This window comes from Xenopus laevis, chromosome 6L (assembly GCF_017654675.1).
Source record: "Xenopus laevis strain J_2021 chromosome 6L, Xenopus_laevis_v10.1, whole genome shotgun sequence".
NCBI classification, from domain to species: Eukaryota; Metazoa; Chordata; class Amphibia; order Anura; family Pipidae; genus Xenopus; species Xenopus laevis.
Window position 1 is genome coordinate 50,955,723 of NC_054381.1, and position 17,569 is coordinate 50,973,291.

General features: G+C 35.7%; 1 protein-coding gene across 3 annotated transcripts in view; it reads left to right on the forward strand.

The window, feature by feature from the left end:
• rbms3.L (RNA binding motif single stranded interacting protein 3 L homeolog) overlaps nucleotides 1-15,865 on the forward strand; it is a 343,617-nt gene extending 327,752 nt beyond the window's left edge. Inside the window, exons 10-14 of one of the 3 annotated variants that reach the window (XM_018267467.2) lie at nucleotides 743-793; nucleotides 6,822-6,932; nucleotides 8,160-8,240; nucleotides 9,927-10,051; nucleotides 11,843-15,865. In XM_018267467.2, the coding sequence (XP_018122956.1) occupies nucleotides 743-793; nucleotides 6,822-6,932; nucleotides 8,160-8,240; nucleotides 9,927-10,051; nucleotides 11,843-11,849 (375 nt within the window). In that variant the 3' untranslated portion in view covers nucleotides 11,850-15,865. Of the gene's footprint in view, nucleotides 1-742; nucleotides 794-6,821; nucleotides 6,933-8,159; nucleotides 8,241-9,926; nucleotides 10,056-11,842 lie in introns of those variants that run through there. The other 2 variants (XM_018267469.2, XM_018267468.2) reach the window with 2 other exon arrangements.
• Nucleotides 15,866-17,569: the final 1,704 nt, after the last annotated feature.

Below are 17,569 nucleotides of genomic sequence, written 5' to 3' on the forward strand. Positions count from 1 at the left end.
AACATCAAAGTTCAAAAAACGCTGGCGTCTTTTCCTTTTTTCAGAGTGATAACCTGCAAAAGTCCTAAAAAATGTTTTTTGGGTAACCGGTTTCCCCCCTACATTTTCAACAATAACTATAGAGTGGGCTCATGTGTAGGGCATTTTAACAACTCTATTGTCTTTATTAAGGTTCCCTGGACTTGTGTAATTAACAGTGGAAATGTAATGTATTTGCTGCAACATATAACCTAAAGATGTCCATTCAACTTTAAATTTTGCTCCGTATGCAAACTAGATCTCTAGCGAATTTGCGCTAGGCAAAAATGAACCCTAGCGCATCTTCGATTTGAATTGCTGACATTGCCGTAGTCACGCTAGTGAAAAGTCGCCAATGTCCGGTGCTCACTCCGTATATTAGTAAATTAGCGTTGTCTGAACGAATTTTTGCCTGATGAACTGTTTTTATGGGTGCAAAGTGGACGCTGGCGACTTTTCGCCAGATAGTAAAGAACTAAACGCCTCCCTTTTCTTACATACACTTGGGTCATCTATGCAGTAATTAAATGTCCCATCATAAGAATTAGTAAGATATGTTTATAATTGTGCTTTTATATCTAACAAATGCAGGTCATTAAATATCTTTGTATTTTTGCAAATAATTTGGAGTTTAATGTTCATTACCAAGTGATTGCTGAGATGTATTAATCATGTGCTCACACGAATGCCACCTGAGCCCTAACATTAGTTCATTATTGCTTAGGTCCAGAGTACATCCTGGATGCCTCACCCATCATATGTTATGCAACCAACAGTAAGTAAACGATATCTCTTAATTGCGCTACATGTGAGTGTTAGTGATTAATGGTTCTGTCCATTTGTATTAATGGACTTTATTTCACTTGCGCTTTTCATAACAGAAATGGCTGTGAAAATCCCTAATCTTATATTAAAGTTAATGTGTTTTTCAAAGCTCCAATCCCTTAAGATTTTAGACAGGTAATTTGAAAGTCTTTCCTTTTGAATGTGCCATAAAGTTAATTCGCTCTGAGGGATATATCCTCGGCTATAACTCATGCTTTTACTGACTACGTCCACATTAAATTCAGTTGACAGGCAGTGCATAAGGAATACTACTAAGTTATCTTTTTTCCAGTAAGCAAAGGGATGCATGAGTTGTTTATTTGTATTTAACGGGGAATTAAAGCTTGACTAAAGAAATAGGGCAGAAATGTTGTACATTATGTTTTGGGCTTCTCTACCAGCTCAAGGCAACCACAGCCTTTTATCAGGGACGATCTGTGTTTCCAAAGATGCCCCAGTAGCTCCCCATCTTCTTTTCTGCTAATTCACTGCACATGCTCTGTGCTGCTGTCACTTACTGAGCTTAGGGACCGACACACAATATATTGAAAATATATACAAAATTTCTACTAAAATATAAACGTTACAATATTAGGCTGATTAGTAAATAATTCAGACTATTAGTACGTGGCAGCTCAGAAACCAGCAAAATTCATAATTTACTAATCAGCCCCATAACATCAGCTTATATGACAGACAAACCTCATTTTCCACTTGATGATTTGTGACGACCCCTAACCTTAGCTTCTCAACAGCTGCTCAGAGCCCACTGAGCTTGTGAGTGACACTAACAAAATCCAAGATCTTCTGTGATGTCCTTAAATGCCTGAATAATTACTACTATAGAGATGTTGAACCTTTAGGCTGGTTCAATAAGTTCAGTATATAAAATGTGGCATTTCTGCCATACTAATTTTTAGGGTTGAATTCTCCTAGAAGGGGGTGATCATGTAGGAAATAAGTTAGCTAGTCATTGGCATTTTCAAATATTTGGAAAATGGGCAATTTTGTTTACTATTTCTAGTCCAGTTCTGTTCCCATAGTAATTAGGCCACATACCCCAGGGCACTGATAATCCCCCTCTCCATTTAACTCAGTTTAGTTCCCCCTCAAACACAAACATATACTGTACTTCTGAAAAAAGCTGTCTAGTCTTCTAACCACCCAGCTGTTCTATACCCATGAAATAGATCTCTGGTATGCTTCATCTGCCCATTCCATTGTCCATTGTAGTATAAAATTGTGATTAACAGTTAGCATGTGTATTTTTTTTATAAACAGGTGCCCTAGAGCTTTCACCTTTCACTTTGTTCTTTATATATATGCCAACATTTATATAAAGGGATACTGCCATGGAACAAAATGTTTCAAAATACATCAGTTAATAGTGCTGCTCCAGCAGAATTTTGCACTGAAATCTGTTTCTCAAAAGAGCAAACAGATTTTTGTCATATTTAATTTTGAAATCTGACATGGGGTTAGACATATTGTCAGTTTCCTAGCTGCCCCCAGTCATGTGACTTGTGCTCTGATAAACTTCAGTCACTCTTTACTGCAAGTTCAAGTGATATCACCCCCTCCCTTCCCCCCCCCCAGCAGCCAAACAAAAGAACAATGGAAAGGTAACCAGATAACAGCTCCCTAACACAACATAACAGCTGTCTGGTAGATCTAAGAACAGCACTCAATAGTAAAATCCAGGTCCCACTGAGACACCTTCGGTTACATTGAGTAGAAAAACCACAGCCTTTTCCATCCCAAAGTGCTGGCTCTTTCTGAAAACACATAACCAGGCAAAATGACCTAAGGTGGCTGCCTACACACCAATATTACAACTAAAAAAATGCACTTACTGGTTCAGGAATTAAATTTTATATGGTTGAGTGAATTATGTGCAGCACTAAAGTACTGTATGTTTCTGGGTAAAAAACATGCCACAAATAGAATAACATGACTTGAACTCAGAAGTGCTCTAAAAAAGGCAAAAATACATTTAACTCAATATGAGGTTCAAATTCATTTTAAATCAATTAAAAATGATCTGAAAACATTTTGAAAGTGCTACACTTTTAGCTTGTTACAAAAACATGTTAGTATTACTCTAAAAACCCGCCGTGGACTATTTGAGTTTTTAAATAGATATTTAAAGAGATGCTGTTGCGGGGAAACATGTTTTTGTCAAAATGAATCAGTTAATAGTGCTGCTGCAGCAGAATTCTGCACTGAAATCAGTAGCAAACAGATTTTTTTTACATTTAATTTTGAAATCTGACATGGGGCTAGACATATTGTCAATTTCCCAGCTGCCCCAGTCATGTGACTTGTGCACTGATAAACTTCAGTCACTCTTTCCTGCTGTACTGCAAGTTGAAGTGATATCACCCCCCTCCCTTCCCTTCCCAGCAGCCCATCAGCAGCCTATCAACAGAACATTGGGCAGCTAACCCGATAGCAGCTATCCAACAGGATTTGTTTGCATTGCTAGCTCCACCTAGTGGAAGACATATGAATAACACCAAGGCAGGAAAACTCCTGCTTTTTTCAGTAATACAATTTTAAATAGTAGAGTGAATTATTTGCAATGTAAACAGTGTAATTTAGAAATAAAATGTAAACTATAAAAATCATGACAGAATCCCTTTAAAGAGATACTGACATAGTCATTGGTATCCCTATAATTTGATTTTAATGATTGTGTCTATTTCAATACTGTCCTATCTTGATTTAAAAATGGCTTATTTAGGTCATAGCATATTTTTTAATGTTATGGTCACTGGGTAAAATATTATATATATATATATATATTATACTTTTCAAATAAATTTTAATATCGCCAGGGAGGAAGAGCATAGATATATACATACAGTTACAGTAGGTTTTATAATTATAGTAGTTGCAAATCCAACTATTTTGACAGCTTTGAGACATGATAAAATTATGCTCTCCAAATGAGGTTTAAGATAGAGGAACCTTCACAGAACTAGAAAGGGGTGTCATCCAGTGGATTAGGGGGATCATAAGGCTGTGCCAGATTTTACAATATCTTTCTGTTTTCTGGACAGCATAGCTGCAACATTCTGCCAACCCACTCTATTATGTTGCTTGGGTAAGTTATGGGGGTGTTTGAGGGAAATGCCCTTTAAGTAAGTTGAACCTTCATAAATCAAGCTCTAGGGGCACATTTACTAAGCTCGAGTGAAGGATTCAAATGAAAAAAACGTAGAATTTCGAAGTATTTTTTTGGGCACTTCGACCATCGAATAGGCTACTACAACCTTCGACTTCGATTCGAACGATTCAAACTAAAAATCGTTCGACTATTCAACCATTCGATAGTCGAAGTACTGTCTCTTTAAAAAATACTTCGACTACATACTTCGGCAGTTTAAACCTACCGAGGTACAATGTTAGCCTATGGAGACCTTCCCCAGCACTTTCCTAACTTTTTTTTGATCGAAGAAAAATCCTTCGATCGATCCCTTAAAATTGTTCATTCTGCCCTGGTTGTAAATATTTAGTTGTAGTTTTGTATAAGAACTTTTATGTACAGAAGTATGTATAGGAAAGGTGAAAGCTTAGACAACTTCACAGATTTCCTTTCACCTAATAATCAAATTGTGTCCATGTCACAGGACCTTAGATCAGAAAGTAGTAATAATTCCCGACCATAACAATACACCAAATAAATCTTTGTGAAGGGGCTGCTGCAGGATATATAACACAACTTCAAGCATGTCAATGAAATTTATAACAAAGAAGAAATCCCAGCTCTCATAATAAAACACATAAAACACAACAGAAATATGTAATAAAATAGAGAAATACGGTTTATTGACAGACATAAGCTTTTGTAGATAAAGCCAGTAGGTTAAAGTGCCTCTCTAGAAACCGCAACTGTATAAAAAAAAAAAGACAATGTTCATGTTTCATTTATAATACTGAAGTTTTCATTGTGAATTATTTGATTATAAAACAGGTATCAGGAGATATCATGTTTATAACCGCATAATAAAAGAACAGGAAGAAAGATACAAGGAGAAGAGTCCTACTAAATATATTACTGAGATTTTTAAAATAAACTATTAATGATATGGTTATACAAGGGGTATAATGAGGTGTACTGGAATTGGTTAATTTAGAGTTGGGTTATACTGATACAAAGTAGTATGGTTATGTGCTATCTGGGTCCTTAAGCACTAGGCAATTATTAATTAACAAAATAATTGGCATTTATTTGTGCAGATTTACCTAATTCAAATCAAATCTGTGTTAAATAAATTCATTTGTTACATACCACATGGCAGTGTCTCATCATGGTACTATTGCCCATCTGTATTAATTATTAATTATCTGTATAATTATTGTTAATTAATACAGATGGGTAATAGTATTTACTGATACTAGTGAGTATATTTATATATATATATATATATATATATATATATATATATATATATATATATATATATATATATATATATATATATATATATAGTTTTAGAAAATAGTTTTAGAAATAGTAATAATATATTACCATAATATAGGTTTGCCTTCCTGGTTATCATTTTTAACATCTCAGTTAAAAGTAACTAGTTTATTCAGATTTCAGGTGGTAAAGCGGGATGTTACCCTGTTATCTGCATATATGATATTAGCAACCTGGGAACATATATTAGAGAATTTTCTTACTGATGTCGATTATACTGGCCTCGATTAGAGTTAGTGGAACAATTATGGAATGCACATAGACTATTTGTGACTGCAAAAAATGTATATATACTTACTTGCATGCTGTCCACTGGGTGGAAGAGCAAGTATCTATAGATGCAACACGCAAGGGGAGCCCTCTGCAGTTAATCACCCAGATAGTATATGCATAGGATTTCTTTGATATTATCGCCTATTATAATATTTCACTCTGTGCATCTACACAAATCTGTTGGTGTTCTTCAGGTAAGATTTAGCATGCTAATTTCTCTCTGTTGGTTGTGGAGAGGACAGATTTGTTGGCATAAGAAAAGGCACCTGTATTGCAAAATTATTAAGTATGTTACAATTGTTACATACCCCTCCCAAAAAAATAAATAAACCCCAATCCCTGATTGTCTAAAAAAAGCCAATCACTAGTTGGTTGTTATGAGTTACTGCCCATTTGCACAGTGTTGACAAATAAGCTCCAGTGTCTGAAGTCAAGCAGTGCTTTTTGCAGTAGTATCTGGAAAACACATTTGTGTTAATTAATATACAATTTTATTAACAGCCCTGAGAAACTCATTGCAAAGATTTTCAACCCCCCCCCCTTCATATTAAAAGTTTCATGAATTAGAAAAGGACTGCAATTTGGCAGAATAATTTTTAGAAGTCTAAAAATATTCAGGTAAATTAAAAACATACTGAAAGGCATATGTTATGCCCTGATTAATGCTTTATTATGATATTTAACATAGACATTTCAGAAATTCAGGCCAATTAGCAGAATAACACATTACTTGCTACCGCTGTTCATTCAAGTGAAACTATTCTGATTCCACTCATTAAAAAAACAATTAGCTAAATATTTTCTCTGCTGTACAGTTCTTGTTTGTTGTTATCTTCTGATGTTAAGATCCTATTTGAAAATGTGCATTCGGCTAGTGATTCCCTATTAGTTTGACTGCTCAAAGGAAAGCAGTCACAAATGAATTTGTATATTTGCTGCACTTTTCAAACCCTTTCATATTGACGCCCCACAAGTGGAATGCAACAGCCACTCACAAATGAATTTGGCACAGTTTTGGATATGTTCATTTAATATTTTAGGTTTATATGTTTTTCCATATTTGAAATTTTTTTGTATGTAATGGATATTTATTTTTTGACTAGGTGGTATCATGGGCGACATAATAATAAATAAGAAAAATGTTAGTTTTCATTTAATCGACAAAAAATGTTTGCAGTGCTTTCCCTTGGTTTTCAGCTTATAGTTATTTGTGATTTAGGGTGCTGTTATAACACCGGCGATGGATCACACCATGTCAATTCAGCCTGCAAATATGATGGGCCCTTTATCCCAACAAATGAACCACCTCTCTTTGGGAACAACCGGGACAGTAAGTTATTGCACCTCTGTTTTTCATTTTTGAACTGAAATGGCACAGAAGATTCAGTACAGAAGAATTGCAATCAAGAGGGTTACTACAGGTCTAATCACATTTAGCAACCAATCAGCAGTTGAAAAGCAAACATTGCTATGAGTCATTGCACCTAGATTTGTGCTATTTATATTCTATTCCAGGGGTCCCCAAACTTTTGTACCTATAAGCCACATTCTAATCTAAAAATTATTGGGGGAGCAACACAACATGAAAAAAGTTCCTGGGTTGCCAAATAAGGGCTCTAATTGGCAGCCCCTATGTGAACTAGAACATTACAGGAGGCTCTGGTTTTTAGGCAACCAAAATTTGCCTCCAAGCCAGAAATTCAGAAATGCGGGGTCACTGTTCTATTCTATGGAGGTTCAAGTCTGGTTTTCCTAAAGGGGCATCCAGATACATCTTTAAACTTTAACATCTTTAACATAATGCCCCAAGATTATTTTGCATGCCTCTATTAAATGAAATGTTCCCTTAAATTGCTTGTTCTCCCACACTCCCAAGAAAAGAAAGGCCCACCTTGCTCAATATGTCAAAAAAAAATTGAATCCCCTTATTTTATGATATTTGTGTATTATGAAATATACCTGTACTGTGCCTTACATCTGTTCCGATTTAGAAAATGAACCCAAACATCCCACCTTCTCTCGATGTACCCTCCTTTCCATGCACACCATTGTATTCAGTTATTCTTATACTAATTTAGCTAATTAATATAACTGGGTGTCTAAATTGAAATGGGGTTGTTTCTGTATTTGTACTTCAGTACTCTCTTTAGGGTACCCCGTGTTTTCTATGAATGTAAGCCCTACTCAACAATCCTCAGTGTGGGGACGAGAAAAGTTTGTATTTAGGTAGCAAATAATCAGCCTTGATAAGCTTACTGCAGGTAGAAAATAATTATTTGACTGGTTGCTATATGAATATAATCCACAAGAGCCATTAATATCCTGTAAATGATATCCATATAAACAGTTAAAATCGGAGCTTAGTGATGTCATTTCTGTCACTTGACTAAAACGTGTGTATTATAATAAATAAAGATTGAGGATATTAGAAGTCACCTCAGAGTTCCATGACCTGTATAAAAACACTTGGCCTTCGGCCTGGTGCTTTTAAATGAACATGAAACTCCTTGGTACCTATATATTCATTAATATATATATATATTTTTTTTTTTTCTAGTATATGACTGCTGCTGCACCTATGCAAGGAACATTCATCCCCCAGTATACTCCTGTGCCTCCAGCAGCTGTACAAGTTGAAGTAAGTATTTTATAGTTTTTTTTTATATACAAAGAGACTACTGCACACTGCATTTTTCTTCTGTGCTACAGATTCTTTTTAAAAAAACATGAATATTCTTTGTAAAAACATAAATATTCTGTTACATACTTAACAGTATCTACATTTCTACATGCAATATTCTTTATTAAGAACACACACCCTGTGTGGTATGGGACCTTTCATTCTGACTGTTCGGGACCTTGGGTTTTCCGGATAATGGATCTTTCTGTAATTTGGATCTTCATAACTTAAGTCTACGAGAATAATTTAAACATTAAATAAACCCAATAAGCTGGTTTCGCTTAAGTAGGCTTAATTATATCTTAGTTGGGATGAAATACAAGGTGCTGGTTTATACTATTACAGAGGAAAAGGAAATCACTTTTAAAAATGTGGATTATTTGGATAAAATGGAGTCTATGGGAAATAGCCTTTCTGTAATTTAGAGCTTTCTGGATAGTGAGTTTCCAGATAACAGATCCCATACCTGTATGTATTTTTCAGTGAATAGTGGATGTACCAGAAGTAACATAGTGGCACAGTGGTTAGTCTTGGGGTCCTTGGTTCACTTTAATCCAAGGCAATATCGGCAAGGAGTTCACATGTTCAATGTCTGCATGGATTTCCATTGGATACTCTTTACTTCCTCCCACGTTCCAAATACATACAGGCAGGTTAATTTGCTCCTGAATAATTTTACCATAGTGTGTGAATGTTATAGGGACCTTTGATTATAAACTGCATTGGGAGAGGAAAGTGCCTTAGAATATCTTGGTGTTACGTAAATAAAAAAAGTATGTGATTCTATATAGTATCTGCCTGGCACTTAGATATTTCATACAAGCTCACACTATTTTAGACGGCCCATCTAATTACAAACAAGGTACAATATTATGGAGTATTTGCTTCATCTTTCATGGTGTCACAAGGACAGAGCATGACCACAACCATACACTTGTGTCACTTTATTTGTCCTCATATTCACATAGTCTGAGGTTAGGAGTTTGACATCTCCATCATGCTTCTCACATAGTCTACCAGTTTCAACTCCATGAGAAACATGTATCTTCTAATTCAATTCCAGATCTCTCCATTTACTTCTATTGAGTTTTCATGGGATACATTTTTCTTATCATATAGAATCTGGCCCAATATAACTGTAACATGTGAGAGTAGCTGTTGTAATCACATTTACTAATGGGCAAGAATGGCTGAGAAATGATATGCCTTATATCTGTAGTTATATTATAGGGCCACTTTTTAATCCCCAGAAATAAACACATTTAATATGTGAGCCATCTGTGTCCTTTATTTGCTAGTGGCTAATAGAGAGAGATGCTCCCTTGGTCCATACCTTTATTCATATTGGATGAAGTGAAGTGAAGGTGGGAACATGGAAAGTATTTACTTTCTCCATCCACTTGATGAACCTTGACCATGGGTTTTCAGAAAATATTTTTTTTTAGTTGAGATACAAATTTATATGCATAATTTAATTTGTCTTCTGGCACACACTGCCACTCTTCTTCCTACTAGAATTGAGGGCTATCATTTGATTTGTGGCATGCCAAAGGAGAAAATAAAGTGTTTTTATCTGCAGCATTACTGTACATCTACACTCATTTTAAAACACTGAAGGGGATATTATGCCATTGATATTTATAGGATGTTGTTGCTGATAACTCTCCTCAGACAGTACCATCTTCACAGGAAGCAAGTGGACAACAGCAACAGATAACCGTAGAGACAAACAATGAACATGCATCTGCATACTCCTACCAACAGTCAAAGTAAGTGTTTCTAAAAACTAGCACATGATTAAGCAAGCCTGATTTGTAGTGAAATTATGTTAATTATGTTTTTCATGCACATACAATACCTTTGGTTAAGCAGTCCTAAAACATTAGGCTGTAGATTATTTTGATGGAAGTTCTTCCTATACTGTATAATGTTATTCCAGGTAATGTGGACCCTGTGAACACAGTTAACAGTTTCTCTAAAGGAAACTATACAATGAGAGAAACATGTGGGTATCAGATTGATCAGGGACAAATAGATACTGTAAGAGTGGCACACATAGTATGGTCACATTTCTATTGTCTTGTTGATATGGTGCATGAGTAGATTACATTTTCCAGGTTGTTCAGGCAGTCTCCTAAATTTTAGAAAACAAGTGGGTCCTTAGCATAGAGACGAAATAGTTTCCCTTTCCTAGGTCAAAGTATGCCCCTGGCAGTTCAGAAATGGAAGGTTGTCACTGTTCTATTGTCACTGTTCTATTGTAGTAAATGCAAACACATGTGCTCTGGGTCTTTTTCCTCCTGTGTTCCCCCTGGGCAGGCAGGTCGGCAAATTGTAAATAGTATGTTGTAAGGATATACTCATAGATTACACTAGATCACACTAGACATTAGTGATGAGCGGGCTAGGCCAAAACCCTTGGCCAGGCGGGTTTGGGGCAACTTCCATGCAACTTTGTGGGCTGGGCTGTGTGTGGGCTCAACATTTCCATAAGGCCATCCTGCTTACAACCTCATTGTGCCCCCGCTTCTCTCTCCAGGCTTTCCTTTTTATAGATTTGTGCCTGCAAGTCCCTCGTCTTTCCGTAATGTCACAGCAGGGTGGGTCAGGCATGGGCCAATAAATAGAGAGGCTCACCGGGTTAGGTCAGGTTCAGGTAACAAACAAGCTGGTTTTGTCTACTTTTTTTTGACCCAGGTGTGGCGTAGGGTAACTAGTGAGCAGCTTGAGCTCCACCAAGGAAATTTATTAAGGATTAGAGTCCTGGGTGTACTTTGCCAAAATAGGGACCAAGTGTACAGACTTAGACTACTGTAGCTCACTTAGGTTACACTTGAGAAATATTCTGAAAGCTGGGACTGACACCTTTGAGTTAAAATAATCAAGTGTTCAATGAATCTGTATTTGTGAGCATATCCTGAGCAAGTGTATCCAATCTCTTGCACCTATTTCTTTAAAAGACTCCTGTGAATCCAGTTAATAATGCCTTTATTGTTCAAGAAACACTGTTGCCCATTTATTGAATCATACAGAAGTATAGTTCAGCAACACCCCTCCACCCCACCTTAATCTGCAGGACCAGGCAAGGGCCCAGTCCTGCAGATTAAGAGTTGCATAAAAGATTTATTGGTAAAGCTGATAGTCCTTGGAGCAGAAGGTACCTCCATTTAACTATTGCCTTACCTATATTAATTCATTTAACAATGTATCTTAGAGAAGAAAAAGAATCATCCTTTGTAATACATAAGTATATTATAATAATAATAATAAGCAAAGCAACAATGCTACTGCTCTAAAAATATAGAAAACAATTTGGTAAAATGTTATTTATCAATACATACAGTTTGACTGCCATTTGCGTGACTCCCAAGTACAAAATCCTTATCCGCATTCCACAAACTGCTGCGCTGAATCTTGTTACTTGATAGCGTTGAAAATTAATTTATATATTTTACTAATTTGTTTATCCAGACACTTTAATATCCTTGAAATTGTTCAAGGTTCATGACGGACAATGCAAGTTTTTCATCTTACTCTGTTTCTTTCCATTTGTTTTGCAGACAATAAATTGAACTAAGAATGTTGGTCTGAAAACTTTGCCTTGAATGAAGAAACTTCATCCATCATGAAGTTGGCTTCCACTTTGCACAGGCATTAAATAAAAGCTTCTTCCCCCCCCCCCTTCCATTTTGTACCTTGCTCAACAAACCGTTTTTATGTGCCGTGCAAAAAATAATTTAGTTATGTAGTCCGACAATTTTATTTTTGCTACTTTTTTAATTCAAGCCTGGGGAAACAGTATGCTGTTAACATTTCATTGGGAAGAAAATTTAAATTCCAAGGCATCTGGAGATGTAGATATGATAGACTTTCCAACCATTAAAGCCAACGTCAAGAGGGAGCAAGAACAGACTAAAACATAACTTCCTCTATAAGCTATTTTTTGATTTGCTTATATTGACATTTTTCCCACAGGAATGAATACGTAAGGTTTATCTTAAATATTAATTGCCTTAATTTTAAGGATCTTAGAGGATTCCTGGGCAAGCGGTCAGCATCTTAAGGCATATGATATGGTGGGGTCTGGTACATAGTTTAGTATGGGATTTATTGATATGATGTACAGCTTGAGATGAAAAGCCTTCCTTCTTTGGACGAAGACCTTTGTTGATAAAGAACCAACGTCTGCAAGAATTTGGGGACTTCAATGAACTTAATCGACAGTGTTAATACAAATAAATAGATGGCTGTAGCTTTTTGCAGTGAACTGAAATCACAAAACATGAGATGACACTGCATTGGGAGATATGCAGCTCTTTTTGGTTAAATGCTTTTTTTTTTTTGGTTTTATTTTTTTATGTTGCCAAGCGTGGTCACTAGACAAGATATTAGTGCTTTTTCTCCGCAATCTTTTTTATGAGCTTTAAGGACTTTTTAGTAGGCTCTGCTTGTCATTTTGCAAAAAGTAGCTTAGTAGCATTGAAAATGTAGGATGTATATGGTAAAAAAAAAAGTGCAAAAAAAAAAAAAGCAATAGATAGAAGAAATTGTTGACAATTTCTATAGTCTTTCCTAGTTGTGATCAAATGCAGCCTATGGATGGCCTATTTTATACCAAAGATGACGTGACACCCTAACGCAGTTCTGAAGATAGAGGTTTTTTTTAATCTTTATTTGACCTACATGGCCGGACCAGTTTTTACTTTTATCTTTGTTTAAACTATCTTCCGTTGGTATTCTATGTAGTACCTTTGTTTGTAAAGACATTTAATGATTAGTTGGTTATCTCACTGTGTTTGAGCAGTTGCAGCATACGGTTACAGCAGACAAAAAAGCCAACAAATATATATGTATGGCATCTACAGATCCTGTTTTTTATGGCATAACCTGATCTTTTTGTACAGTTATGAGTCTTCCTTTTTCTCAAACCTGATCTGTCGAAAGTTAATTTTTACATTTGAAATGTTATCTGCCATTTATTTTTAATATCCCCATTGATTGAAAAAATATGTTGTAGAATAATTACATTGAAGGGGGCTGCCATGTCCGTCAGAGTATTTATATAAATGTTACTCCATTACCAACACCAGGTTTTGGCTACAGAGAAAATGGAACAGACTGCGGAGCTAAGATGTGGCAGGCTATGGGAATGATCTGCCTAACAGCAATACAGATGAGACATGCTACTGCGACTAACTGCAAGTGATAAAAAGCAGTCAATACTTTATAAGTGCAACACTTGTATAATAAAACATCTCCCAGAAAGCTGGTGAAGCTCTATGGCATTACTTGTTTCCTTTAATAATTTGCCAATTGCACACAATTGCAAAAAATATATATTCTAATGATTACTAAAACAAATGTATACTTTTGGGTTCTTTAGGGACCAATTTACTCGTTCAGAGTTCGAATTTCCCTTTTTCCCACAAATAGTATTTTTCTCTAAAAAAAAAATTTTTTTAATTTCCCTAAAATTGAGCTTTATTAAATGTAAAAACCCTAATACAAAACTACCCCAAGTAACACTAATCGAGGTCCCATAGAAGTCATTGGGGGGCTGCACTTATGCTATTTGACCTTTTTTTTAATCATTCAGACTTTTAGAGGTTTTCAGATATTTTTCGCTAGTAAAAACCTCACATTTTTAGAGGTATAAGAGATATTCATATTTTCTTTTTTTTTTGATCATTCAGTGGTTTTTGGATTTGGATCTGAAAATGAGTTTCATTGTGGTTTCAAAAAGCTCTCTAATACCACTAAAACTCAATTTTTAGTAAATGGGCCTCTATATGTCTAAAATAGATGTATACCCAAAACATATTCTCACCCTTTGGTCCATTGCTCTAATAGGCCACTCTTGGGACCCTTAAAATAAGGTGGTCTTATTTTATCTTCAGCACCATACTCACAACATGAAAACATATACTTTAGCAGATTCTGCCATTTGGCTACTAGCAGAGATCTGTTCTAGAAAATGTCAAGCCTTCATATTGGTATTTCAATTTAATACTACTCAAATAAATGATGGAGGGTGTTGGGATCTTTAGAACCCATGTAGTATACAGTACACAACATTCAATAATAACAGATGCTGGCTGACACATTTTACAAGTAATTTTAAATGTTCTGTAAGATGTTTTCATATTAATGTTGACAAATACAAGAAGAATTGGTTTATTGTGTAGAAAGAAACCTCAAAGTTCAACTAAAAAGAAAATAAGTACATTTGCCTTTCCACCTACCATATGCATATTGTACTTATGTGTTCATTATTTTTTTTAATTTCTACATATGACTCCATTTCAGTTGTAATAATGTGCCTACGAATGGGATTTCTGGCTCCACAGCTCACCCAGAGCTACACACTGGAGCACATTGAATTTAGACTTCTGACACCTGCTGCCACAATTTGTTCCAATTGAAATAAACGTGTGCTGCATATGTTGTAAGATCCAGAGGTCAAGTTAAGGGTGTTCCATCTGTAGACACAAGCCGGTCATCCTTGGCCTAAGTATTAGGATACAGTGCTGGCAGCTCTTGTCTTTATATCATATAAAAAATGTTATATGGGATTGTGTTTAATATAAAAAAAGACAGGTTTTTTTTAAGAAAAAATCATTTTAAAGCCTGAAACCTTATCAACACGTATGTTATTGTGGTAGCTACCATGTGGCAGATGAAAAGAAACAGAGGAGACTTCTAATTTTGATTGAAATAACTGCTGCTATTTTTACTTGTGTAAACATCTATCCATTTTAAGCTGCTATCTTTAAAGAGTCTCTATTCTGAAAGTTTTCTCATGCCTGGGGCATATGTTTTTTTTTTCTCTGAAACTTTATTGTGTGTTACAGAATTGTGTCCTACTGTAAATGGTCTTTGTTAAAGCTACCCCACACTCTCCGTTCTCTAACACTAGATACAATGTGTTACAATTTACACTGTACTGTCACCAAAAAAAAAAAGCCCGTTAAAATGTTTCTCTGTCTTTTATTCTTTCTGAAATCTGGACATCACAATTTGTTTGAACTGTTGGTCATAGCATCCCTATCTAATGTCTAGAGATTGTCTTAGTTCAAGTTACTAGTAGATTTGAAATTTTAAAATAAAGTATTTCCATTATGAAAGAAAAAAACATTAATATAAAGCTGTATATAATTTAGTTAGATGTTGTATCTATATGTTCACACAGGGTAAATCAGATGGGAAAAGTATAAGGCCACATTGATTTAAATGAACAATTATTAAACTGCCAAACACATGTAATATCCATGTACAATCCAGGGCTATGCTTATTTCGAAAAGTGCATCTGAACGGTCACTAATCTCTTTTGTTGACTGTGGGTCAGCTCAAGAGTTCTGATTATCATTGGGAGTGGTACTGACACTTCAATCATTACTACTTTGCTAGTGAGACTGTTAGAAAACCCAAAAAATCCAACTGAACTTTTCTGTATCTGCTTCTTTTGACAGAAAATTTAATGTGTTCTCTACTCCCTTTTTTTGAAAATTTGAATTGTTGTACCCACGGGGGATGCAGGAGGCAGTTTGAAAACTCTCAAATTATTTTCTGTCTTTAAATAAGCTCTTAAAGGAGAAGGAAAGCTACGGAGGCATTTTATTGCCAATAGATTAGCTGCAATAGTGCAAGCTAGAATTCTATATTTATTCTGTAGAATGTTTTACCATACCTGAGTAAAAAGCTCTAAAAACTCTCTGTTTGTTTAGGATAGGAGCTGCAGTATTAACATGGTGTGACATCACTTCCTGCCTGAGTCTCTCCCTGCTCTGGGATCAGATTACAGTAGAGAAGGGAGGGGGGAGGAAGAGGAGCAAACTGAGCATGCTCACGCCCAGGGCAATGAGGTTTAAGCTGAAGGCAGGAAGTCTGATACAGAAGCCCATGTGTACACAATAGAAGGAAAGAATTGCAGTGTTTCTTTTGACAGGGGAATCAGAGCAGCGCTACGTTGGGGGTTTACTGGTATATTTAGATGGACCTTTCTGATAAGGCTTACTTAGTTTTAACCTTTCCTTCTCCTTTAAGTCTGTTAATTGATCATTAGGCCCCCACATCATATTTGCTATTGATAATCTTGTTTTGTGTAACAACTGGCTTGTCCATCACTTTCTCTACATATAATCTGTATATGTTTGTGCCTGTTCCATCCTGCTCCTCCAGTCATATGCCAATCCCTTCCACATATACCAAACATTCTGGGTAGTCCTCCATGGACAGATACACCATTAGCTGACTCGCTGATAATATTTCAACATCCATTACATAAATATAATATTTTCTCTTTTCATGGGGAAAATGTATAAAGTGATATAAAATGGTGGACATAAATAGTGAATTTATAAAGCTCCAATGTTGTGCTTCTGGTTCAAGTAACAGTATAGATAGCACACCCAGAAATAAAGCAGTTTGCGGCAACACATACTGCACAGTTTTGCAGTTGTTTCCTAGATACCACTTCCACTTCTTACACCAGGATTGTCCCTTAAGCCAATTTTCCCCTCCCAATGAGGATGTTAGAACATTCATGGGGATTCAGCATGTATAGCCCAATGGTGGGGAAATGAGAATTGTGAAAAAAGGGTAATATACAAAGAAGAAGTGGTAGAAATAGGCAGAACAGAGTAGAAAGACAAACAAGGGCAGACAATTGGTTGAGAAAAAGGTAGAGTAGAAAGAAGGAAGGAAGGAAGGAAGGAAGGAAGGAAGGAAGGAAGGAAGGAAGGAAGGAAGGAAGGAAGGAAGGAAGGAAGGAAGGAAGGAAGGAAGAGATTTTGAAAGAATTTAATGGCAAAGGATAGAGAGCAGCAAAATAAGTGAAGGGGAGAGAGAAAATCAATGCATAGCACTGGAAAAGGGGAATAAATGAAAAAAGAGCAGAAAAGGGAAACAATGAGAAAAACAAGATGAGGAAGGAAGGAAAAGTAGAACAGAAGATTAAGAGAGAGGAAGAAAAATAGGGGGTTGGTGGAGTGATTTAAGGGGGGGAATAGTAATGAAAAATAGAATTGAAAGTATATGGAAGTAGTGAAAAAAGGAAGAAAGAAATAAAAGAAGGTGACAGGTAAAGAATTGGGGTAACAAAAGACAGTTTATAGTACATCTAGCACATTGCATTGGAGGTACAGTATTTTATACCTGTGGTACATATAGGATATATCTGGAGCTACATGTATGTGCAACACGTTTAAGCCATATGTAACATTTACCACTGATTTCCAGCTACAGTATGTGTGTATATATATATATATATATATATATATATATATAT